The 27,324-nt window shown below is 37.3% G+C and overlaps 1 protein-coding gene across 7 annotated transcripts in view; it reads right to left on the bottom strand.

Moving 5' to 3' along the window:
- Positions 1-27,324, bottom strand: part of SUPT3H (SPT3 homolog, SAGA and STAGA complex component) — a 436,829-nt gene that overhangs the window by 139,876 nt on the left and 269,629 nt on the right. For 6 of the 7 annotated variants that reach the window (XM_036316046.1, XM_036316045.1, XM_036316047.1 and 3 more), the window contains exons 4-6: positions 20,663-20,749; positions 17,818-17,908; positions 5,945-6,084 (exon numbers count right to left, since the gene is read on the bottom strand). In XM_036316046.1, coding sequence (XP_036171939.1) covers positions 5,945-6,084; positions 17,818-17,908; positions 20,663-20,749 — 318 coding nt within the window. Of the gene's footprint in view, positions 1-5,944; positions 6,085-17,817; positions 17,909-20,662; positions 20,750-21,358; positions 21,483-27,324 lie in introns of those variants that run through there. The other variant, XM_036316050.1, reaches the window with a different exon arrangement.

The raw sequence follows: 27,324 nt of genomic DNA, 5'->3' as shown, positions 1-27,324 counted from the left end.
TCAATAATTGCCTAATAAAAATACATTATCTGTATATAATGATAATTTTTGTCTCCTAACAATTGCTTCACCTTTTATTTTCCTGGCTAGTGCAACTTGAACTCTGACAAATAAAGGTGATAACAGTAGGAATTTTAGAATTTAATGAAACTTAATATTTTTAAAACTACAATGATGTCTGTTCATTTGCATGAGATATTCTTTATCGAAATATGAGATACTTTTCTATTTCTAGTTTATTGAAAATTCTAAAAACAATAGGAAGTGAATTTTGTCCAATGCATTTTAATCATCTACTAACACACTCATAGCTATTCTCCTCTGACCTATTTATTATCTGGTATATAACAGTAATCTATTTTCTAGCATTGCAGCATACTTAAACTCATAAAAAAAGTCTTGTTTGGTCTTGGTACATCACTCATTATATATGCAACCAAATTAAAATTGCTAATATTTTAAAATGTTTGCATGCATATTCATAAGCAAGATTATATTACATTACTTGGTAAAAATTAATGAGTTTTCCTTTTCTTCTGTGCTCTAAGATGGTTTATATAGCACAATATTTAACTGTTTTATAAATATTTAGAAGAGCGCTCCCATACCGTGGCTTGGATTCAGAAATTTTTGAAGAAACAATACTTCAAAAACATTTACCATTTCTTCCAAGGTTATTGATGTATCCAGGTTTTCTACTTCCCATTGAGTAAAACCAATCATTTATATTTTCTTTGAAAACAAACAAACAAACTCATTCCATCAAGATTTACAATATACTATTAGATAATTATATAAGAATTAATTTCTTAGTCTATGGCTATATTCTTACTCATTACTAATTTTTAGCAGCTACCTTTTTTGGCTTTTCTTACTTAGACTTGTCATAAATTCATTCCATGTTTGTTTTTATTTCTGCAAAGGATTTATTAAATTGGTAATTTCAATAATTTGTTTAACTCAACTTTCTTTTATTTTTACCTTTTTCCTTTTTATTTGGATGTAATATTTCTAATTTTAGTTGACTATTTTTTTTTCATTTTCTCAATTTAATAATGAACAGCTTAAAAGCTAAGAAGTTGCCTGTTTTAAATAAAGCTTTGTTCATACTTCTTAAATTTTATATGTATATTTTCATTACTATTATCATCTAAATAGTCTGTGGTAGTACTTTTTAATTTATTTGTTATTGGTCCATTAGTTGCTTATATGATGTTTTTCTTTTTAAATTTTCAATTTATTAGAATCCTGTTTGTTTTACCTCTGTTATTACTTTCTGGGTTTTTTGCTCTGGTAATATACTCTATAAATTTGTACTTTTCTGGAATTTTTGTTTGTGTGAGAAATACTCCTCTTGGGCAGTTAAATAATGGTGTTTTTCAATGATTTTTAGTTAAAAAATAATGAAACCTTTCTTTATGGATGATATACAGATTCATTATATAAAACCAAAGTTCTTCTGGTTGAAGATGTAGGGGAAGGATAGAGGCTAGAGTCCTACCAAACCTCTCCTCACCTTCCCCGAAGAGCACCATGAAATCTTTGGAGTTACCTGGGTGAGATTTTAAAACTGCTGCTGCCCTGGCCAGAATGGTACAGTGGTTGGAGCACTGGCCTGAGCACTGATGAGCCTCCGATTCAATTCCTGTTCAAGGGTATGTACCTGGGTTGCAGGTTCTATACACAGGGGTATGTACGTGAGGCAACTGACCTTTCACATCTATGTTTCTCTGTCTCTCTCTCTCTCTAGCTATCTTTTTCTCTTTCAAAAAATTAATGAAAAAACTATCCTTGGGTGAGGATTAACAAAAAACAAAAGAAAAAAAACACTGCTGCTCATTTCTAAAATGTTTTATATGCATCTATTAGAAAAATATAAATCTTTATTATATTTTTCCCCAAGTCAATCTGTTAAATACTGAGAATGTGGTGTTCCAGTCTTTATAAACAAATGCATTTCTCTGACCTCTCCTATACCAATCAAAGCTTTCTTTTGATTGGAATGTTTCAATTCTTGGAATTTGATGATTAACATTTTGTATTTACTATCTTCATTATAGGCAGCATCTCTTAGTAACATAAATTATCAACTTTGTTCCATTTTAAAGCTTTTCCCTTTTAATTCTTTTTTCTGTAAACTAAATTACTACCACTAGTATTTGTGTTTGATATCCTTTGATTGCTCTTTTACTTTTACATTTAAAAAAATCTAGTAAAATCATATTTCTGTTCTTATAGATATAGGTCACATGCATATATAGGCAAAGTATATGTATGTAAATGTATATGCATATTTGTGTATATAATGTATGTATCTTAAACTATAGTTTTCTAGTATATAAATTCTGTATATTTTAATCCTATATACATTAAATTTAAACTTTTTAAGAACCTTTAAGTTTTTAACTCAAGCTTTTCAATTTCTTGGTAACTGTGAAGATTTATCTTAGTGGGATTAAGCCTTTTTATGATAAATTTTATCTAAATAATACTTTTGAATTCTTACTCTTAAGGGAATATTATTTTACTTTACTTTATAATTTTAAAAGGTATCATTCTAGGTAGAAAAAAGGAATAATAGAAAGAACACACTTCAAAAACCGGGGATACAGAACCTCTACGCAAGCATGTCAAACTCGTGGCTGGCAGCCATTCACATCTCTGGCTTCTTCAACTAGTTTTCCAATCTCTTTAGGTCCAAAAATTGTAACAACGGGACTCAGAAACACCGGGGATCATCAGAACCTCATTATATTGGGGCATAACTGAATGATATACCTCATTTCTCCGGTTATTCAACCTTTATGAGAAACTCTGTGTTTTTAAATCTATGGCCAGTCACTTCAGGTTAAATTCAGATGGCCACCTGGGATTTTATTCCATTTAAAAAAATTTTAAGCTGCCTTACATTTTACATATTTTATTCTGCTTTTTCTCTAGACTCCATACTAGGCCTCTGACTTGGAAACACAAGATGAACAGTCACTGGGGATTTTGGCACCACAATCTGTGTAAAGGCTGCTCTCTCTGGTGAGCTCCAATCTTGGTTCTCTTGTTTACTTTTATCAATGAAGGTGAGTCAGAAGGTAAGAGTTCACCCAAAATTTTAAGCATTTATTTTTATGTCCCCTTCACAAACCTAACGGTTTGTTAGACCAGATATTTAACTTGGTGAGTCATAAACTTGAGCTCCTGAGGTTCTTTAGCAGAAGAGCAGCTGGGTCTTAGGCAAAGCTCCTCTGTGAGTGACCACGGTTCCTCCGTTAAGAAAATCCGAATGCGGCTTTTAGCGATCCTTTCTTGGCCTCTGGTTGACACCGCTGATGTTCAGTGGATCAGATCTCAAAATTTAGAATGTGAGAAACAGTAAACACACTTGTGTCATTCTGAGGTGGGGTTAAGTGAGGATGAGAGGCGGTTGGAGAGGAGTGCCTTTATATGTATTATTATGCCCACCATTTCCCTGCTTCTCTTTCCCAGCCTCTCAAATACTCTAAAGCAATTATGAATGTTATTTAATCTTTATTTGATAATTTAGAAGATCTTCAGAGATCACGGATCATAGCTCTCTAGTAGACTTACACCCAAGTATTAAAAATTTGGTGCTGGAGAGAAAGAAAAAGTGTAAGAGTTAACTATCATGATATTGGACTAGCAAGTAATGGATATAAAAATTTAGACATTTTTATATTTAAAATCACATAATACTTAATATTAATGACATAAATTCTGAGTGGAATACAGAGCCAGATAAACACAGAAATCAGCTGAAAAAAATAGAAAAGAACTTTGTTTTTTTGTATGCTTGCTCAATGTTTTAAGAAAAAGCTAGGGTCCCAAGTGAGTTTTGATGTATGTCTGTAAAATTTTTCTCTTCTAAATTACACTTGTGAAAATAAAAAGAAGAAAGAAAGAAAAACAATAATAAGCTTTGCTGGTAGGTCTTACCATTTTCATACATCCTAGAAGAGAAGGTAGTAAACAAAGTTTCTGCAACCGTAAGTGATGCTTAGAGGAAAATTAAATCACTGAGTGATGCCAGGACTGATTATTCTACTGCACTTTAAAAGCAAGAGATTGCAGTCTGTGAGTCCAAAGTGGTTTCATATGGACTGCCACAGTTGTGGTTTACGCTTGAAACTATAACCTGTCAAATTAGAAGCAGGCAAGGCCTGTGCTCTTAACAGTTCCACTTTCTACTGTCTACAGTTATGTCTACAAGTTCAGCACTTTTATTCAGTACGACTGTGTTATTTGGAAGAGTAGAATCTCCAAAACTGCTCTTTTTAAAAAACCTTGGTTAGAGAAGATTTCAGTTAGGATATAAAGCTTAGAGAAACTACCAATCTAATTTTTATTATATAGATAAAGCTGACTTTCATTGCAACTATTTTTTATCAACTAATGATATTTTATTATCCTGGTTAATTCTAAGTAATGTATAATGCAACTACAGGTATGTAAACTGCGTAAGTTCCCAAGCTTATTCCACCCAGCACTGACAGAAACGTTACTGACTCTAACTTGTGCCTTAATGACTCATCACCTTTCCGGGCCTACAGTAGCCTGCGATGATGGCTCAGTGTTTCAACACGCTCCACTTCTCTTCTTCTTGACTGGGGAATGCCCTTCTGGGCAATGGGCTTAGTTCACAGAGATTTTCCCATCAAGAGTGAAAAGCTACTTGTTCCATTTTACTAATGTTTTATGTAGCGTTCTTCCTTAATGAATCTTCCTTCATGCCCATTTGTATAATGTAAAAATGTTTTTAAAATAAAGCATAAACAATATTTGCTCTCTGTCATAAGGGAAACCATGCCACTAAACAATCATATCCTGTTTAGGCCATAATGGCATCAGAAATATATGTTTATCATCTGCATGGGACAACTGAGCATGTTTTTGGCCCAAGGCAGAGTTGAACTAAAACCATTTGCAGTTGCCCCAAACCAAGATAACCACACATTTCTAAGGTAATTGATACCTAAGAAGAACACTGCTTTTAGATCACAGTTCCTGATCTAAGCATACTAATTCTTTAAAGAAGGCTGTTAAAGTTTATAAACCATGTATGTCTATTGGACTTCCTCCAAAATTTAACATGAAATAATTATATTCTTAGCATGCACAGAGACTATGATAAAGTGGATACTTAGCGCGATCTTTTAGAGTTCTGAAATTACCTCTCTTGCCCAATTTAAAGGGAAAAGGGAAAATGGAGATTTTTTTTTTTTAACATGTAAAAGTGTAATAATAATAAGTATCATAAGAATAATGCTTTGTATTTTGGATGGCATTCAAATGAAATCAATCATTACTTTTATTTTCCCAAAGTATTTAAGGAAACAATTTTATGAATAGATAAGCTGAGGTAAATAGAAGGCATACAATTTTCATATTCATTGTTAAAACATATCCAGAGAATCCAAACACATGTCACTAACTTTGTGTTAGAGTGACATAAAGCATGTAATTGCCCTGGATACTACCTTAGCTGGTGAGTCCAACCATAGCCTGGAACTACAGTTTGAAATGCTATATGCCAACACAAATGCAGTTAAGGATTACCTTTGCTCACAAAGCTAACTGGATATTTGAAACAAAAATAAATAAATATTTAATCATGAATTAGCTTTTAAAGAATAAAATAATATCAGTAAAACTAAACCCCCCAAAAAAGAAGGAAGCTGAGGGAAATCTATCTATACTCAAAGAAGGAAACAGAGAAACAGGAAACTGAAGTCCTCTCTCCACATCAACTCTGAAGGCAGAGTCTGACATCCTCTCCAGGCTACTCCACTGCACAATGCTGTCTTCAGACATGAAACCACTGATTGAGGCATTTCAGACGACATGTAAAGAACATAATAACAGAACCAAATAGCATCGGCACTGCGAACTGCAATGTTATTCTTTAATGTAAAAAGGGAAGAATGAACTATACCTCCATTCTTTCTTGTTTAACTTCATCAATTTCATCATCTTCAAGCATCGCCAAGAGTTCTCCCGTTTGGTCAATAGAGTTGAGAAAGTCCTGTGCGGTTTTCTGTCTTTTGTTTGCATTATTACTGCCACTCAATTTGTCTTCATGGAGATAAAGGAAAGAAAAATAATGTTTAAAAGGTTACATCAGTATTGAATACTGAATATGAAATTCAGAATTAAAATTCTCTCAAAATAAATTTTAAAAGAATCTTTGCATCAAAAAGTGTAAGTCTTACAGAATTAAATAATTTATTCAACTCATGAGATTGAGAGAATAAAACCAAATTATCAATTACCACAATAAGTGTTAATGGATTGATTAAAATTCCACACCACTCCCTCCCATAAAAGGAGGAAAGGCTCTCAGATTTGGAAAAAGAATCCTGTTATAGCAGGCATAGTTAAAAACAAAGACATTAAAAAACCCCATCTGAATTGAAACATTAAATTAAAAGAAGAGATTATTATACACATTGCTGTGGCAAATATTTGAAACGAAAGGGATGAGATTTTATTATTTTTCTTTTCAGAGATAAAAACTATCATACTTATTTAAAAGCAAAACATAAGTCGGAGAAAGTTATTACAATATTGCAATAGGTAACTAATAAAGTTTAATGCATTAAAGTATCAGTCTGAATTAGTGAGTAAATTAGTGAGAATGAACTAGATTATTTTTTTAATGTGATAAAATATCTCTATACCAAATAAAGATAACCCAACATCTTAGAGTGAAAACATCCATTTTTTTTCACTGTTAATGATGATGTGAGCTGTGAGTTTTTCATAGATGGCTATATTGGTCGCTCTGGCTGCTATAGTAAATATAGTATAGACTGGATGGCTAAAAAACCAATATTTATTTCTCATAGTTCTGAGGGCTGGGAAGGCCAAGACCAGGTGCTGGTAGACCTGGTGTCTGAGGAAGGCCTGCTCCCTGGTTTGCAGGTGGCAGTCTTCTCATGTCCTCTCATGGCGGATTACCCAAACCCAAAAGTCTCTCATAAGAGGAACACCCAACAATCTAGGAAGAGAAGGGAACTTTCTCAACCTGACAGAGGTCATTGCTGTGAACTGAGTGTCCCCCCTAAAATGCATATGTTGAAACCTAATCCCCAGTGTGATGGCATTTTGAGGTAAATACTTTGGAAGGTAATTAAGTCATGAGGGAGGAGCCTTCATGAATGGAATTAGTGCCTGTCTAAGAAGATACACAAGAGAGCTTTGAAAAAGGTGAAGGGATTGAGAAGTGCAGATCAGTAGTTACAAAATAGTCATGGGGATGTAAAGTACAGCATAGGAAATATAGTCAGTAATATTTTAATAACTATGTATAGAGCCAGTTGGGTACTGGAAATATCAGGGGGAACACTGGGTAAAGTATATGATTGTCTAACCACTATGCGGTACACCTGAAACTAACACAAAATAATATTAAATGTAAACTGTAATTTAAAACATTTAAAAATTTGAAAAAAAGTAAAAAAATTAAAACAAAGAAACCAAGACTCTTGGATTTTTTTCAAGTGATTTTTCCATATTTATTAAGATGATCATGTGATTTTTGACCTTTATGTTATTAATATGATGAATTACACAAATTGTTTTTTTAAGTTTAAATCAATCTTCCATTTCTGAGATAAATCCCACTTGGTAATGGTGTATAACACTTTTTAAATGTTGCTGGATATGATTTACCGGTATTCTGTTGAGAATTCTTGCATCTATATTAAAAAAGACATTAGTCTGTAGTTTTTTCCCCCTTGTGATGTCTTTGCATGGATTTCATATAAGGTAATACTGACCTTGTAGAGTGAGAAAGTATTGATATTATTGTTCTTTAAACATTTGTTGAAATTCACCAGTGAAATCACCTGGGCATGGGTTTTTCTTTGGAGGAAGTTTTTAAATGACTAATTCAAACTATTTATCATAGGTCTACTCAGATTTTATATTTCTTCTAGATGCAGTTTCAATCTTTATAGGAAAGAAAGTAAATATTTACATATTTATTAACCAAGTCTATTTCTTTTTTAAAAATATATATTTTATTGATTTTTTACAGAGAAGTAGGGAGAGGGATAGAGGGTCAGAAACATTGATGAGAGAGAAACATCGATCAGCTGCCTCCTGCACGCTCCCCACTGGGGATACACCCGCAGCCAAGGTACATGCCCTTGACTGGAATTGAAACCGGGACCCTTCAGTCCGAAGGCTGACACTCTGTCCACTGATCCAAAACGGTTAGGGCCCAAGCCAATTTCTTTTCATTTCTTTTTGCAATTTGAACAACCACCTTGTGTCATTCCTGACTCCAATATAGCTCTGTTACCACCCACTTCATTTATGTTAATATTAAATATGCTAGAGGCCCAGTGCACGAATTCTTGCACAGGTGGAATCCGGCCTCCCGTCCCCAATCAGTGAATCAGGGCTGGACCTGTCAGGAGGAGGAGACGGCAGGAGGTTGGCCAGCTGGCCCACCCTGATCGGGCTGATCAGGGCCAGGCCAGTTATGGATAGGGGCTGTGGGTGATTGGCTGGTGGGCCCTGCCCCCGATTGTGGTGGGGGGCTAATGGGGGTGGGGCTGGCTGTGGGGAGGGGCTTAGGGTGGTGGGCCAGCTGACCCTGCCCCAGACTGGGGTTGGGGGGCCGATTGGGGACCAGCGGCCTAGGGGAGGGGCCATGGGTGGTTGGTCAGATCAGAGTGCAGGGGCTGAGCTGGCTGGGGGGAGGGGCCGCAGGCTGATCAGGGTGGGGTGGCCATCAGGAGAGGGGCTGCAGGAGGTTGACTGCCAGCCCCGCCACCTTATCGAGGTGGGAGAGGCCAATCAGGGGTGGGGAAGCTGGTGGGAGGGGCCTTGGGAGGTTGGCCAGCCGGTCCCACCCCCCAATCTGGCAGTTTGCTGACTGCAGTGGGCATCATAGCTACTGGTCATTCCAGTCATTACGGCATTCCAGTCGCTGGCTCTTTATATATATAGATTACATACCTACATGTTACAGACCCAACATTATAAATATTGATATTGCTTTATATAATTGTTTTTAAATCAGTTGAGAAGAAAAATAAATATGCAATTATATCTTCTCACATTTACCTACATAGTTATCTTTATTTTCTTGTGAATGGGTGTGTGGATTCAAATTGTCATCTGGTACAACTTGCTTTCAGCCTGAAGAACTTCCTTTAAGAGTCTTCATATGAGTCCACTATCAAGAAATTCCTCCCGTTTTTGTTTATCTGGACATATCTTTATTGTGCCTTCATTTTTGAAAGGTTTTGCTGAACATGTTTCTTGGTTGACATATTTCCTTTCAGTTCTTTGAATATGTAACCCTACTATTATCTGACCTATCTATATATATAAAAAGCCAGTGACCAGAATGCCGTAATGACCAGAACGACCATCGCTATGACACCCACTGTGGCCAGTGAACCAGCCCTATCAGGGGGTGGGACCAGCCGGCCAAAGCCCCCTCTGCAGCCCATCCCCCTGGCCTGCCCCACCCCGATCAGCCCGCAGCCCGTCCCCCCAGCTGGCCCCGGCCCCAATGAGCCCCCACCCCCCCCCCAATCAGCCAGCGGCCTCTCCCCCAAGCCAGCTCCACCGCCGATCGGACCCCCCCCCCCGACTCCAATAAGGAGCAGGGCCTGCTGGCCAACCACCTATGGCCCCTCACCCAGGCCACTGGCCCCTGATGGGGCCCCCATTCAGGAGAAGTGTCAGTCGGCCCACCGCCCACAGACCCTCCCCATGGCCGGCGTCACCCCCAATCATCCACCACCTTGGCCCATGGCCCCTCCCCCCAGCCAGCTCCACCCCCAATCGCCCCCCTCCACACCAATCAGGGGTGGGGCTGGCCGGCCAGCCTCCCAGGGCCCCTCTCCTGGCACCATTTGGGGGCGGGGCTGGCCGGCCCACTGTCCACAGCCCCTCCCCACAGCCAACTCTGTTCCCAATCGGCCTCCCCACCCCAATTGAGGGTGGAGCCAGCCGCAATCGCCCGCGGCCCCTCCCCCTAGCTGACCCAGCCTTGATCAGGCGCTGATCAGGGTGGGCCTTCCAGTCAACCTCCAGCTGTCTTCTCCTCCTGACAGGCCTGACCCTGATCCACTGATTGGGTCTGAGCCGGCCAGACCCCCACTGTGCAGGAATTCTTGCACTGGGCCTCTAGTTTCTATACCAGCCGTGGGCAAACTATGGCCCGCGGGCCGGATCCAGCCCATTTGAAATGAATAAAACTATTGAAAAAAAAGACCGTACCCTTTTATGTAATGATGTTTACTTTGAATTTATATTAGTTCACACAAACTTTCCACCCATGCTTTGTTCCGGCCCTCCGGTCCAGTTTAAGAACCCATTGTGGCCCTCGAGTCAAAAAGTTTGCCCACCCCTGATCTATACTAATAAAAGGATAATATGCTAATTAGACTGGATGTCTTCTCGACTTCCTTCCGGAAAAAGCCACAGTGGCGGTGGCCAAAACAGAGGCAGTTAGGGGCCATCTGACCGACAAGGTAGAGCTGTTAGGGGTGATCAGGCTGGCAGGGGAGAGCAGTTAGGGGTGATCAGGCAGGTAGGTAGAGTGGTTAGGGGTGATCAGGCAAGCAGGTGAGAGGTTAGGAGACAGCAGTCCAAGATTGTGAGAGGGATGTCCGACTGCCTATTTAGGCCCAATCCCGCTGAGGGGTCCTGGACTGGAGAGGGTGCAGGCTGGACTGAGGGACTGCCCCCCCCCAACAATGCATGAATTTGTGCACCAGGCCTCTTGTTGTCAATAAGAAGTCAGTTGTTAATAATATTGTTAGGGTTCTGTTGTATATGATGAGGTGCTTTTTTTCTTGTGGCTTTCATGATTTTCTCTTTGCCTTTTCTTTCAACACTTCTACTAAAACGTGTCTAAGTGTGGATTGCTATGTGTTTTTCCTACCTGGACATTGTTGAGCTGTTTGGATGTATACATTAACAGTTTTCATCAAAGTTGGAAGCTTTTCCATCATTATTTCTTTGATTATTTTTTCCTGCTCTTTTTCTTTTTCTTTACCTTCTGATAGTCTTATTATGCATATGTTGGCTCACTTAATGGAGTCTCATATTTCTCTGAAGCGCTTTTGATTTTCTTTCATTCTTTTTTCTCTTGGTACTTCAGACTGCATAATCTTTAACAATCTGTTGTAGTTCACTGATTATTTTTCTTCAAATATTTTTCATTCAAAGTTACCGTGAGCCACTCTACTGAATTTTTCATTTTGGTTTTATACTTTTCAACTCCAGAATTTCCATTAGCTTCTTTCTAAAATTTCTAACTTTTGATATTCTCTATTTTATAAAACACTGCAATCACACTTTCTTCTGTTCTTGAAACATGGTCTCCTTTAGTTCTTTGAACATATTTATAATAGGTATTTTGAAGTTTTTGTCTCCAAGTCCAACATCTGGGCCTTTTGTGTTGTCTGTTTCCACACCCCTTTCAGGGATCACACATACCTATTTCTTTGCATATCTAGTATTTTGTTGTTATGGCTGTTGAAAATGGAGGAGTATACTACATTAAAGTAGTATATTACAGCAACTTAGATAATAATTCCCTTCCCTGCCTGGGGCTTGTTGTCATCATTGGTTTGTTTATTTGCTCAGTAATGGCTGAACTAGTTCAATACAATCTCTTTCCCTCCTAGTGTGCAGCCTCAGAAGTTGCTCGTCAGAGGCACAGACTTGAGCATGCAAACAGTCTTCTCCTTTACCAGGGATGACTGCTTTTCGTCAGTTTTTCTTTGGCTTTCGCTTCTCCTGATCTCTCCACTAAGTTACTGACTAGTCCAGTGATGGCGAACCTATGACATGCGTGTCAGAGGTGACACGCGAACTCATTTTTGTGGTTGATTTTTCTTTTTTAAATGGCATTTAAATATATAAAATAAATATCAAAAATATAAATCTTTGTTTTACTATGGTTTCAAATATAAAAAAATTTCTATATGTGACATGGCACCAGAGTTGAGTTAGGGATTTTCAAAATGCTGACACGCCGAGCTCAAAAGGTTCGCCATCACTGGACTAGACTGACCCTATTTGTTGATACCACCTACAGCTGTTACTTCCACTAATTCCTGGCTGGCTGCTCTATTGCTTTTGTTAATACTCTTGAGCATGGATTGCTCCACAGAATGATCTACATAATGCTGGGCCTCTTTGCAGAGTTAAGGTATCGTCAGCTTTTAAGTTTTGCTCTGACCCCAGGAGGACACTTCTTATCTGTCTCTTTCCTATGTTTCCTCTGTTAAACTTTTTGCTTATGCACTGTTTATGCTTGTTGCAACTAGTATCAAGAAATTACCAGCTTCCTCTTAATTGCTCACCACAAGGATCTCCACTGTTTTTTATCCGCTCTGTTCCAAACAGTCAGTCCCCTTAGGGAGGGCTGCAGAGCTATCCAGTTATTGTCCTGCCTTTCCCTCTGGGCAGAATCTTTAACCACTATACTGGAGCTGGGGGTGGAAACATCAATCAGTGTCTCCTGGAAAAACTATCTTGGATTCAAGAATCAGGAGCTGGTCAAAGATGGGAATTCTGTCTTTTAGGCTTATCCCTTCTGATATGGATCTTTACTCCCTGAGAAAGCTAAGGTAGGGGCGATCAGGGCCCAGTATTCTCAGCCTTCTCTGTCTGGGGTGGAACTTCCCTATGAATAGAGGATGAGAGGCAGCTCCAGTCCATGTTATGCCTGCCTAGAATAGAGCTTCTGCAATGTGGAGCCAGAGGAGATGAGGGATGCTGACCTCCTGCCCCTCCTGGGGTGAAACTGTTACCCTAGACTGGGAGCTGGAAAAGCAGGTGTCCCGTGTTCTTGGCCACACTTGCCCAGAGTAAAGCTTCTATCATACTGAGATGGGGTGGCAGGGTAGGCTGGGAGGAGAGGAATGTTGGGAGTAGGTCATGGCTCAAAAGCAACAGACTCACTGGTCTTAATGAGATGTAGTAGATTTTCTTGAACATGTGTTCCTTCATTTGCCGTATGCTCTTAGGACAATTTCTAAAAAAAAACACCAACTTAAACTATAATTAAATTTTTCACTAGGTAAATGTCTTTCACTGGGGAAGAGAACCACACTCTTCACATGGCCATTCTACAAATCCCACCTCAGTAGATGTATTTTACTTGAGTAAATAGTTTATTATATACATTATATCAACTTTTAAAAAATTTTATATAAGACACACAAAATTAGAAAATTTAAATGACTATAAAGAAGAGATATTTGAAATTAATAAGAGAGGACAGAGAACTGATATGATGATGCTAGTGCAACTGATACTAGTCTTACCATTCTGAGCATCGTGGCGTTCAAAGCACCGTATTGACAGCTATCATTTATTCAAAGCATGGTATTGACAGATACCATTTATTCAGTGGCAGAAATGTATCAGGAGCTTTTCATACATTTGGTTGAAATTTCATAATAATTACACATGGTAATTGGTATAATTTCTGACTTATAAATAAGAAAACTGACCCTTAGTGTTTTACAGAGAGAAAGCAGAGAACTGGGATTGATTGAAATTCAAATAAACTTTACTTCAAGTCTGTACTCTTTATGCTCTTCATAAAAGGGAGCATTTAATTTAATCTGGAGAACTATTTTCCAGGAATTAAGTTCTATGAGAATTTCAGGAATATTAAATAGACAACACTGACTAAACATTTGATGAGAATATTTTTTTGCATGGCTATTACAATTGCTGATTTGTTGAGGTAAATGAAAGTAGTTTCTTTCAAAGTCTGTTAACTCTTCAGTTGGTTTTGTGTAGTTTTCTGGAATTCTTAATCCAGTAGAGTTTGTTTAGACACTTTATCAATATATACACTGAGTGGACAGATTATTATGACCACCAGATGTTTGTAGGCAAATTAGCCGTACACTGTATTGTATGGGATATGGAAGTCGAAGACCTGTTCAAACACCTTTGATGTCTGCAGTTACCAAGATAAAACATCTCCAATTCGCACAGGAACACAAGGATTGGACAGTTGAGCATTGGAAAAAAGTCATGTGGTCCGATGAATCACGTTTCCAGTTGCATCATGCAGATGGCAGAGTGAGAATTTGGTGGAAACAGCATGAAAGCATGCACCCCACACGCATGAGTACAACCCTTCCAGCTGGTGGGGGCATTGTTATGGATTGGGGCATGCTTTCCTGGCATGATTTGGGCCCTTTAATTCGTGTGGAATAACGTCTGAATAGCACAACATACCTAAGTATCGTTGCTGATCAAGTTCATCCTATCATGTTGATGGCGTATCCCAATGGAGATGGCTTCTTCCCACAAGACAATGAGCCATGCCACGGTGCTCATATTGGGCAGGAGTGGTTTCAGGAACATGAGGGAGACTTTACCTTGCTTAGATGACCCCCACAATCACCAGGCCTCAATCCAATTGAGCATTTGTGGGACGAAGTTAAAAGAGCCATCAGGCAGCTGGTTCCACAACCATCAAATCTCACAGAACTGGACAGTGCTATTCATCAGGCATGGTGTCAGATTCCTCGCATCACCTTTCAACATCTTATGGAGTCAATGCCAAGAAGAATCGCTGCAGTAGTGAAGGCAAAAGGTGGCCCAACGAAGTACTGATGGGGTGGTCATAATAATCTGGCCACTCAGTGTATAATGCAGTGTATATATGCAGTGTATACATGCAGTGTTAAATCGTGTTGTTTACCCATATCTTCAGAAAAAAGTCACTTCTACTGTCATGGTAAACAACCTGCTTCCCTATTTACAATGGTCTGGCCCTCTAGCAACTTCAGCATGAAATTATAGCTAATTTGCCTACAAATGTCAGGTGATCATAATCATCTGGCCACTCAGTGTATATGTCAGCAATAAATACCACTATGCAGTCACTGTGTTAAATTCAAAATATGTTATTTCTAAAAATATAATATACGTTGAACCTTGAACAATGTGAGGTTTAGGTGTGCCAAACACAGTTCAGTCAAAAACTCACCTGTAACTTTTGACTCCCACAGCACTTAACGATTAATAGCCTACTGTTTACTGGAAGCTATACTGATAACATACATTGTCATTAACACATATTTTTTTTTTAATTAAATCTTTATTGTTCAGATTATTACATTTGTTCCTCTTTTTTTTCCCCCCATGACTCCCCTCCTCCCAGTTCCCGCCCCACCCTCTGCCCTCACTCCCCACCCACTGTCCTCATCCATAGGTGCACGATTTTTGTCCAGTCTCTTCCCGCATCTCCCACACCCCTTTCCCCCCCAGGAATAGTCAGTCCATTCCCTTTCTATGTCCCTGATTCTAATATAATCAACAGTTCATTCTGTTCATCAGATTATTTATTCACTTGATTCTTAGATTCACTTGTTGATAGATGCATATTTGTTGTTCATAATTTGTATCTTTACCTTTTTCTTCCTCTTCCTCTTCTTAAAGGATACCTTTCAGCATTTCATATAATCCTGGTTTGGTGGTGATGAACTCCTTTAGCTTTTCCTTATCTGTGAAGCTCTTTATCTGACCTTCAATTCTGAATGATAGCTTTGCTGGATAAAGTAATCTTGGTTGTAGGTTCTTGGTATTCATCACTTTGAATATTTCTTGCCACTCCCTTCTGGCCTGCAAAGTTTCTGTTGAGAAATCAGCTGACAGTCCTATGGGTATTCCCTTGTAGGTAACTGAGCCTCTTTCTCTTGCTGTTTTTAAGACTCTCTCTTTATCTTTTGCTCTTGGCATTTTAATGATGATGTGTCTTGGTGTGGTCCTCTTTGGATTCCTTTTGTTTGGGGTTCTCCGCGCTTCTTGGACCTGTAAGTCCATTTCTTTCACCAGGTGGGGGAAGTTTTCTGTCATTATTTCTTCAAATAGGTTTTCAATATCTTGCTCTCTCTCATCTTCTGGCACCCCTATAATTCTGATGTTGGTACGCTTGAAGCTGTCCCAGAGGCTCCTTACACTATCCTCGCATTTTTGGATTCTTTTTTCATTTTGCTTTTCCCGTTGGGTGTTTTTTGCTAACTCGCATTTCAAATCATTGACTTGATTCTTGCGCTCCTCTGGTCTGCTGTCGGGAGTCTGTATAATATTCGTTATTTCAGTCCGTGTATGCTTAATTTCTAGTTGGTTCCCCAATATAAGATCGAGGGTCTCATTAGTTTTCTTGTAGATCTCATTAAGTTTATCGGCGGCTTCTAAACAGTTCTTGAGAGACCTTAAAAGTGTGGTTCTGAACTCTATATCTTCCATTGACAATTTTGTCCTGTTTCTTTGTCTCCGCATTTTGTTATGCTTCCTTGGTGCACCCCCTAGTGGTCTTTGTTCGCAGTCTTATAGTTAAATCTTGATTGTTGTAGCTAATTCCAGGGAGGGTTTGACCTCCAGGCCAAGTGGCTATGAGAATCAGCTGTGTCAGCAGTGAGAGAACTTCTGTCCTCTAGGGAGGTGCTAATCTGGCGTTTGCCTGAGGCTATCCGGCAAATGCCTCAGTGCAGGGCTTGGGCGGGGCGGGTCGCACAGGATCAACAGGGCGGGCCGGAGAGAGCAGTTATGGCGGCTCTCAGTCCTGTCCCCAGGGGCTCTGCCTCTCTGAGTCCCAGCACCCACTGCAAAGCTCGGAGAGAAAGCTGCACTCGCTCTGACCGAAGCCAGGCAGTCCCGCTTCTCCCGTTTGAGTCTGGGTCCCTAAAGACTCCCCTGTATCTGGAGCTCAGAGTCTGCGACTCCCTCCCGATTGAAAACGCCAACCGCGCCCTCCGCCGCCAGCCCGCTCCGCGCACTCCGCACCTCAGAATTTGACTTCAGCACTGCGCCTCCTCTGAGTGTCCGTATGCGTTTCTCTTTCCTCCTAGTTGTAGGACTTCCACTCAGCCAGCGCTCCTGTGGTTCTGGGTGATGTCCCTTCTGTTTTTTGGTTTCACTTTTGAAGTAGTTGTTCAAAGCAGCAAACTCAGGCGTTAACCTATGCCGCCATCTTGGTTCCTCTCAACACATATTTTTTATATTATATATATTATATACTGCATTCTTACAATAAAATAAACTAAAGAAAATGTTAAGAAAATCATAAGAGGAAGTACATTTATATTATTTATTGAAAAAAATCTGCATATAAATGGACCCACAATTCAAATCCATGTTGTTCAAGGGTCAACTGTATTTATTTTAATTCAACAGCATTGTTTAGTAATTATCTATTTTGGCTTAGCATTATTAGATTCTGCAACATTAATACTTTTTCTAAATATTCCAGAATAGGGAATTGAACTGGAAAATCAGATAAGGAAATTTTTCTACTTTGCATTAGTTTTTTGTGTTTTTTTTTTTTTTTTTTTTTTTTTTACTGGATTTCAAACAGCATAGAAATACACACCAAAACAAGGTGATTTTATATCATAAGACATACTTTCTATAATAAATTAAGAAAAACCCATATGTATCAATTTCAAAGCCATAATATGTCAGTCTGGTTCTCTACATCTATAAGAGAAAAATTATGCTTGCTAAAACAATGTTTTAAATCAACACAATTTTCTTAGTTTCATGATATTCTGATGTAAAGCAGGTTATATTATTAAAAGAAAGAATTTAAATACCAGATTACTATTAAGTCATATAAGTAGAAAATGATAAGAATTAGCTGTCAACTAAATAAAATTTTTGTTAATTTCTAAACTACATTATTTAACAGAAGTTTACATATATTCTACTCTGACTGGAATATCTTCATTGACACTGCATAAATGTGAGGTCCAGCATACCTGTGTCATTGTTCTTAGTTTAGTATTTTGTTTAGATTACCTTCAAGAAGATCATCCTCGTCTATGCCTTTGACAATCTTTGATTTGTAGTCTCGGAAAAACATGTATTTTAACAGTCTTCTAAGTTTTTTCTATTAAAAATATAAAATCAGTAAATAAGAAACCTTATACATACATTCACTTTACTGAGTAAAGACTATAATAACTAAATTTAATAAAGTAGTACCCTAGAATCACTGGGGGAAATACGCCAATTCTCAGCATAATATTATGTAATAAAAAGAAATGTAGTCACAAATTAAACATAAAAGTTGAAACACAAGTATTTTTAAAAGCACTTTTCATTTACAAGTATCCAGATGCTCCAGAATCACAATAATTACCTTTATATTTTGGTCTTATAAAGAGTCTTAAATTCTTTCTGAAGACTGTGAGAAATATCACACTCTCCATACTAAGCTATTTTATTTTTTTAAATGATTTATAAACAATCCAGACAAGGAGTTTGTAACAACTGCTTTAAAAAGGCATGCACTCTCCTTTTATTGTTTTTTATTCTCTGAGACTTTTATTTTATTTAGAAGAGCTGGTTTATATTTCTGGAAAACATTCAGTAATATGAGAAACATATTTTTATGAAACTCAAAGCTGATTAATGATAGTTGGGTCTTAATGATGGCTTTCCTTAGGTTTATTAGAAAACCATAATACTGCTTAGCTTTAAAAGTAACTTATAAATACTTTGTAATTTGTTGTGTGCTTACACTTGGAATGTATTATTACTGGTTCTTGACCTTTAAGTTTAAGATATCATATCAGCTGAAAACTATTGCATTTTACAAAGCTCTTTTACATGCATTTTATTTGATATTTTCAGTAGCCCTGAGATATAGACAACTATAATCATCTCTTCTTTATACATAGGGAAACTGAGGTTAAAATTAGTCTTGCAACTAGACCTTAGCAGGGTCACATGTAAAAGATAACCTTTGAACCTTAGTTTCTTTATTTACAAAGTAAGAAAAGTACCTACATTACAGGATTATTGTGAGGAATAAATAAACTGCCTAGAGTAATAAGTAAAACATAGACAGTCAATAAATACTGCTTTATATAATCTGAAATTATGAAAAGAAAAAAACAGGTTTTTTGCTATCCTCTTCTCTTTGCTGATTCCGTTCAGTACTTTAGATTGTATGTTTGTCTTATATCACTCCTATGTAAACTACTTTAAATCCTGTTTAGAAAATATCATCATATAAATAAAAGTATTATTTTGAGGAGAAAGATGGTTACAATGGCAACTATAATATTATAGGTATGTTCTCAGGTGCTAAAATGATTCTGATTAAGAGTCCCACTGGACAGTAAAGGGCATTGTCAATTAGTGTATGCTCCTGAAGTTTCAATAAGATTTTAAATTTTACTTTCCCCAAAGTCAGGAAAACGTACCAATATGGACTTTGTGTGTGTATGCTAGCCTCTTCACCTCTGTCAGTGAAAAGGAAAAGTTGACTAGATACATTCCACTAACTCCCTCTTCCCAGATGCCTTCATAGGGAACCTTGGCTCCAGGCCCTCATTTCTGCCAACAGCACCTTTCGGCTCCTTCCTCCCAGGACCACTGCTATATAAGCCCATTTTTCCTTAGTCCTCCAAGTTTAATGGTCATCAAATCCTGCCTATTTTGACTCTTCACGATTTCTTTGAATTCTTCCTTCCTATCCAGTTCCAGAGCCATGACAATAATCAGATTTTGTCTAGATTACTCAACTAGAATCCTGGTGAGTTCTTCTGTGTTTGGTTCGTTCTAGCTATACTTGCATGAGTCTTACCCCAGGAAGAAACCTCCACTGCAAAAAAATCCTACAGCTACTACATCTAATCATATAATCTTAAAATTCTGTGAGTCTTAAAATGCTTCTTTTAGCTAAATCATACTGGTTTTCCAAACTAAAGTATATCTTCTTGAAAGTGAAGATATTTCTTTCTTTTCCTTTATATTCCTCAGACTACCGAAGAGGTAATGAGCCAAAATTTTATCCAAAAGGTCCAATGGGAAGGCTTTTGATAAAAAATAGAGCCACAAGCATACAAAAATGGTGGCAGAGGAATGGGTGAGTATAGTAAAAGGCCAGGAAAAACCAGTGGAGAAATGAAAGGTGGGACTGACACTGGGAAGTAGGCGTTGCTTGCTCATTTACAATAGCATCTGTCACAACACACTGTGATTTTTTTTTTACATGTAACTTTAACATGCAACTTATTAAAACACGTAAAATTTTATAAAATATTTTCAACTAGCTACTCATGGAAGAGAATTATGACAAAATTAAACATGTAAATACCAGCTTTGATATTTTTACAACAGTGTTCAAAGAATTATAAAAGTAGATCTTTAAGTACAAAAAACCCTAGACATTATGGTATATATTTATCCTAATGGAATATACATCTTGACTGATTTTTTATTTCCTATAAACTAGTGTCACAGAATAAACTTTGTATTTCAAGGTAAAAAATTACTCTCTGAAAGCCTGTAATACTGTATAAAATTAGAAGAAAAGTAAATATGCTACTCACTTATCAGAACAGTAAATATTTAATGACTATTATGTAGCAATGAACATGTCAAAATAGGTGTGTACAGATATGTGAGAATTAGTTGTCAACATAGTTTTACATACATGCCTTTGCCCATGTTAAAAAAAATAAATTATCTTATAGTAAGCCATTCTGTCATGCAAACTATGAAGACTAAAATGTCAATTCATTAGTTACGATACCAATTTGAAAGCTTTGTGAAAAGGGTATTTAGTTTCCTCATATAAGTATAGTTAAGCACCAAACATGGCATTTTAACTCAGTAGAACATTTTAGATTACCTTATCTTTGCGCATCAAAAACAGAAGATCTTCAGGAGATATTACCCTTGCTCCCCGGAGCTGAGAAACTTCAGCAGCTTGGTGTAACTGACAACAACAAAATTTAGGAATTTTTCTCAATATAAATTAAATACATGACAGTCGTGATGTCTCAAGAAAGAAAAATACATTAAATTAAATATTTTGGGGAACAATTCAGCCATCACATTACTATTTTTAAAAGTAAAATGTCTTATGTTTTAAGGCATAAAAAATGCAATTAAATTAACTTATAAGCCGATCTGTAACTGATACAATAAACAGAAATCCTTGATTTCTTTCATGCAAAAGAAAAATCATGTGCAGCTTCCAGAAATGCATTAATGCACCTGAAAATAATTTTATGAAATTGTATCCTCATATCCATGTGAGCAATGGTTTCACTCAGTATCACTAGTTGAATAAGTATATTATTAATCTGAGCTCCCATGCTGGTATGATTTGAAATAGGCCCATTCAGACCTTTAAAAGATCAACAAAAACAGTAGCTGTTTCTAATATCCAAAGGAAAAAAAATAGTTTTAGTTTTGGCAAGTCTTCAGTGGGCAAAGGATTCAGTCCATAAATCATAATACGGGACTGCATTAATTTCTTTCCACACTAGTCACATGCACACAGAAAGTTAACTGTATCTGGAATGCACAACACAAAACATACTGCATGAAAAGTTAGAGTCCCCCTGAAATGTTCATCTGGGCCCTTATATCTACAAAGTCGGGAGTTTTCTGGAATTCAGAAGTCCTAGAAACACAATCTTACTTGAAAATGACCTGGAAAAGAAAAGAATGTGAAAAATGATAGTCCTATTTTTTGGCACAGGCAATCACTTTCTTATTTTGATTAGTTAGAAGGAACATAAAATACATCCAGCTGAAAAAAATAAAGATGCTGCAGAAAACTCTACAAAAATGTGCCTGTAACTTCTTTCAAACTTGATTAAACCATAGTGATTGCACCAAACCAACTCTATCCAATATTACAAAAATATTTACATATAAAAGCTGTTTCTGAATGCACCATTCTTTGAAAGGAATAAATCTAACACATATTACTGAAAACTAATCTTTATAAAGTGACACACTGTTATCTTAACAATTATAAGAAATCAAATAGAGCATTTGTACTAAAGAAATTCTGCTTGAATGTTTAAGCGATTTTGCTAGGTAAGCTTCAAACCTTGTCTAAATACACAGACTACAAAATAGACTACAAACTCCCTATGTGTCAACCTTACCACTGAACTTCCTGGATACTGGTGGTTGGTATATAAACATAATTCTACCTAAATATAGAAATTTAAATTTAACTGTGAACCATTTAAAAAGAAATCTTGGGGGAAGGTTTTTTAAAAAGATGATGTATTTATTCAGAAAGAATCTAAATGTTTTCAGCAGGAAAAATTTAAACATTTTTTCTAAAAACTGGAAGAGTACCAGGGAAATAGGTATACACATGTGTGTGTTTTCCAAATAAAAACATTTATATCAGAGTCTAAAATACATGCAATCGGTGTGAAGAAGAATATGGACTCAATATCCATTCATCTGTACACATACAGAGAACAGGAGGCAGTGCTGTCAAGTACTACACAAATATTAGTAACTTCACTATGTTAAGAAAGGGTCAGGATAAGTATATATCCCTAAACAGCTTCTCATTAGTCAGTTATTTATCTATCCACACTACATCTATATAATTTGTATTTATAACACTCTCAAAAACATTCATTTACAAACAGATTAAGTGGGAAAATGAGAAAATAAAGACGAAGAGTTAGACATTTAATTTTTTTATTTTTAAAATATATTTGTATTGATTTCAGAGGGGGAGAGGGAGAGAGAGAGATAAAAATATCATTGATGAGAGTGAATCATTGACCAGCTGCCTGCTGCACACCCCACATTGGGGATGGAACCCACAACTCGGGAATATGCCCTGACTGGGAATTGAACTGTGACCTCCTGGTTCATGGGTCAATGTTCAACCACTGAGCCGCACTGCTGGGCGAGTTAGACATTTTAAAACATCTTTTCAAAACCAGTACATAACTAGTGTAGGGATCAGAAATTTATGTCTTGGTTAATTAGCAGGAAATCTTTACCTTTAGTTTTCATCCACCCCATTTGCTAATTTCCCTCACCTAAGTAGAATCCTCATTAGTACTAGTACTCTAGTTCTCACTAATATGCCTTGAACTCCTGTGAAGTGAATCCTCTGGACTGAAAGCTACCATTGTGTTACTCACTGAGCCTATCCGGCCCTCATGTGACCCTTGTCTCAAATTTACCTCTCCCAAACTCTTATTTTTTTTTTAAATATATTTTATTGATTTTTTACAGAGAGGAAGGGAGAGAGATAGAGAGTTAGAAACATCGATCAGCTGCCTCCTGCACGCCCCCCACTGGGGATGTGCCCGCAACCCAGGTACATGCCCTTGACCGGACTCGAACCTGGGACCCTTCAGTCCGCAGGCCGACGCTCTATCCACTGAGCCAAACCGGTTTCGGCTCAAACTCTTATTTTTTACTAAGTGAAGAGAGCAATTTAATTAGCTAATTATAGTGATCACACTAAAGTGTGCATTACCCATTAGCTTACTTCTAGAAATATTTCTCTACATCTACCAGAAAGAATAAAGAAACGCCTCTTCAACAACACAAGCTTAAAACATGGGTGAGCAGCTTTGGAAATACCAAAACCAGAAAACCCAAAATTAAAAACAAACCCTCTTAACATCTTCAAGTGCTTAAAACAAAAGGTTGATTCTATATTCTAAAAAAAATCCCTCAAATTCTTAATCCTTGAAAATAAATAGAAGTTATACTTTCTTATTCACTGTAACAAGTCAGTCATTAAAATATGAAAGAGTACATTCATACTTTTTATTATAATAAAAAATATACAATTAATTGTAAAATATGCAAGAAATGATAGCGTACAGAAATACTTTAAGACCAATCTAACTTCAGTGTGGTCTTTAAAGCCTGACTGACACAGATTTCCCTGTCTGCCTTCATTCTCATTATGTTTTTTGTTTATCTCTCTTATTTTTCTACATTTAAGCTCCAGTAGTTTCAGTTTTAGCTTTATGCCTTTGTGTGCTTGTGATGGTTACTTCTGTCAACCAGACATTTAGTCAAACGTTATTCTGGGTGTTATTTTTGAGGGTATTTCTGGATAAGGTTAATATTTGAATCAGTAGGATGGGTAAAGCATATTGCCCTCCCTAATGTAGCTGGGCCTCAACCAATCAGTTGAAGAACTGCATACAGTCATGCACTACTTAATGGCAGAGACATGTTCTAAAAAATGTATTGCTAGTAAATTTTGTTTTTGTGCAGAGATAGAGTGCACTTACACAAACCTACATGGGTTAGCCTAATACACACCTAGGCTATATGGGACAGCCTGTTGCTCTTTGGCTACAAGTCTGCATAGCATATTACTGTACAGAACAACACAAGATTAAATCACCACCAAGAGATTCAGTTAACACAAGATGTATGAGGCTGCTAGCTGATTAATATGACTTGCTGTTTTACAGCAAAAGTTTTAAAAATATATATATTTTTATTGATTTCAGAGAGGAAGGGAGAGGGAGAGACAGATGGAAACATCACTGATGAGAGAGAATCATTGCTCAGCTATCTCCTCGATGCCCCCCTACTGGGCACCGAGCCTGCAACCCAGGCATGTGCCCTGACAGGGAATCAAACCGTGCACTCCAGGTTCTTAGGTTGATGCTCAACCACTGAGCTACATCAGCTGAACAGCAAAGCTTCTTCTTCTTCTTCTTTTTTTTTTTAAATAAGTAGAAAGAGTACACTTTAAAATAATGACAAAAAGGATAGTATAGTAAACACATAAGCCAGTAACACAGTCATTCGTTATCACCATCAAGTGTTTTGCACTGTATAATTGTATGCACTATGCTTCTGCACATCTGGCACCACAGGTTTATTTCCCCCAGCATCACCACAAACACATAATGTGTTATACTATGACGTTAGAATGTCACTAGGTGATAGGAATTTTTCAGCTCCACTGTAATCTTATGGGACCACTATCATTGGTGGTCTCTCATTGACCAAAATATCATTAGAACAAAAAGGCTAAAGAAGAGAGAACTTCCTTCTGCCTGTCTTGAAGTAGAGCATGGGTATTTTCCAGCCTTCTGACTTAAAATGAAACATCTCATTGTTCTCAGACCTTTGGACTGGATCTGGCACTATACCTCGCCTCTCCTGGGTCTTCAGTTTGTCAACTACAGAACTTAGAACTTCTCAGCCTCCATAATTATACGAACTAATTCCATCTAGCTATCTAAATGTCTGTCTATCTATCTATCTATCTATCTATCTATCTATCTATCTATCTATCTATCATCTATCTATCCACACACATATAACCTATTGGTTTTGTTTTTCTGGAGCGTCTTAACTAATAAAGTAATTACTAAATAAATTATGAGAAATTCTTGATTCTTTCTTTTTTAAAATACAGGCTTCAAAATAATTTTCTCAAAGAAAAAACATCTATAATTATCTTCATACAAAATAGTGTTTATTACCTAACTTAGGCATGGCAATCAGTTTACAATATCTTAATTGTAGTTGTCAATAAGTGTTTTATCTTCCTCAACCAGTTATCTAACATTCTCACTTCACTTCCAAACTTCCTTTTGAATAATATCTCTAGGTCCAAGACCACCATTCCCAAAAGGCAGTTTATAAATCTTAAATGTTGACATTCTATTTCCCCTCGATGATTTTCAGTTTTACCAGCTATAATAAAAATGAATTGGGCTACGTGAAGTCAATAACCCCTGCATTTGGCTGTGGCCCACATAAATTCAGCAGAAAGATTTCTCTAAAGTTTCAAAAGTTTTTAAAAGTACAACAAAATAAAAAGAGAAAGAACTCATGGACATGAATAATAGTGTGGTGGTTGTGAGGTGGGAAGAAGTGGAAGAGGGCATAGGGAGGATAAATGGTGATGGAAAGAAGTAAAATAAAGAGAAAATAAGTAAATAAAAGTTCAACAAAATTAATTTGATGATTTAATAATCATTAACAGCCTGAAAGTATTCCTTTTTAAACACGTAAGTTGCACTTTTCCCCTGTGGTTTCTGGCTAGCTTCTTGGATCTTTCCTTTTTGAGGATAAATAATACATACATACATTCATACATACTAAGAGGCAGGAGTTGTTGAAAGCTGTGTCACAAAGAGGCAAAATCTTAGACTAGGTAGTCACTTGGCCTAAGATTTATTTGTTTGTCTTTCTACCCATTGGTCTATCACCCACTACTTACAAGACCAGATTCTAGGTTGGACTATGAAAGCACAGCTCTGCTTGGAACCCTATTTGACTATAGATAACCTCAAAGATCCTCTCTGAATCTTTCTTGTTGAGCCTGAAGCAACTTGTAGTTCAGAAATCTGGACTACAATTCTAGCTCTACCACTAAGCAAGTGTAAACTTTAGATATATTAAATAACTTGTCTAGATTTATATGTTTCTTTTCCATTTGAAATGGATAATCAATGTTTTTACTGACTAGCAGAAGAGTTAATAATCTTAGTAGTAATAATAGCTATCATTTATTGAATATCTAAATTGTACCAGGCACTTTGCTATGTATGTTATAAATACTTAACTCTAATTTTTAGAAATTTTCTCTCAGAATGTATGCAAAGTGTTTACTTTCTTTAAATAACCAGCTCTGTAATAATTCTTTATGTTTCTAGGAGTCTGTGTAGGGTTCTCACGTTTCTGGGGTTTTCTTGCTTTTAGGGTGATAAGGTTTCTTCTTTTATTTTTTTCTTCCCTAAAATCAATGCAGGCGAAAGGGTGGGTGGGGTCAGGGCTGTTATTTTTAACTAGCATGTTAGATATACTCAGGTGGGTGGGAGGGTTGTTAGTTTTTGTTTGTTTGTTTTTAATGAATCTTGTTTAATACTGCCCATTAGCTGTCATGCCTGGTCAGCAAATGCTTTAAGTGTAGAACACATTACTCAGTTGAGTTTGAAGATTTTTTTTGTGTGTGAGAAAGGTAAATGCAGAATTGGAGAAATTAACATGGGCATGTTGGCTGATATTAGACTAAGTATAGTTTTTTTTTTCCCCAAGGCAGACATGTGTAGGTAAGGAATATGCAACCCCAGCATATCTGTCCAGGCCACAGAAACTATCTCCAAGCCCATCATGGGGTGCTGTCTGCCTCTGGACATTTTTAAATGGGCGTCCCAGCAGTGGTGCAGATCCCATCAATGACTAGTAAGTGGAGAAGGGGGAACAAAAGTTTTCCCTCAAACCTTTCAAGTGGGTGTTTGCTTAGGGTGGGTGTTTTTGTTGTTTTGTTTTGATTCCTTTTCCAACCTCCCCCCCCCCCGCCCCCCGTGGATTTTTACTTTAAATCTTAAAAGTTATACTGCAGACCCCAGGCATGACAGGCAATGAGCAGGTGAAGAACCAGTAGATAAGGGTTCAAAAACTCCTGTGTTGGCTAACGGGATTCTGAATGTACTGCTGTGGTCCACAGAGAAGGCTGGAGAAGGTAGCAAGGAGATGCTGTATCAGCCGCTACAGCCTTAAAACAAAGTTGGTGTCTCTTTGGACTTT

This window comes from Myotis myotis, unplaced genomic scaffold (assembly GCF_014108235.1).
Source record: "Myotis myotis isolate mMyoMyo1 unplaced genomic scaffold, mMyoMyo1.p scaffold_m19_p_7, whole genome shotgun sequence".
Taxonomy (NCBI): domain Eukaryota; kingdom Metazoa; phylum Chordata; class Mammalia; order Chiroptera; family Vespertilionidae; genus Myotis; species Myotis myotis.
This window is presented reverse-complemented; position numbering and strand designations above follow the sequence as displayed.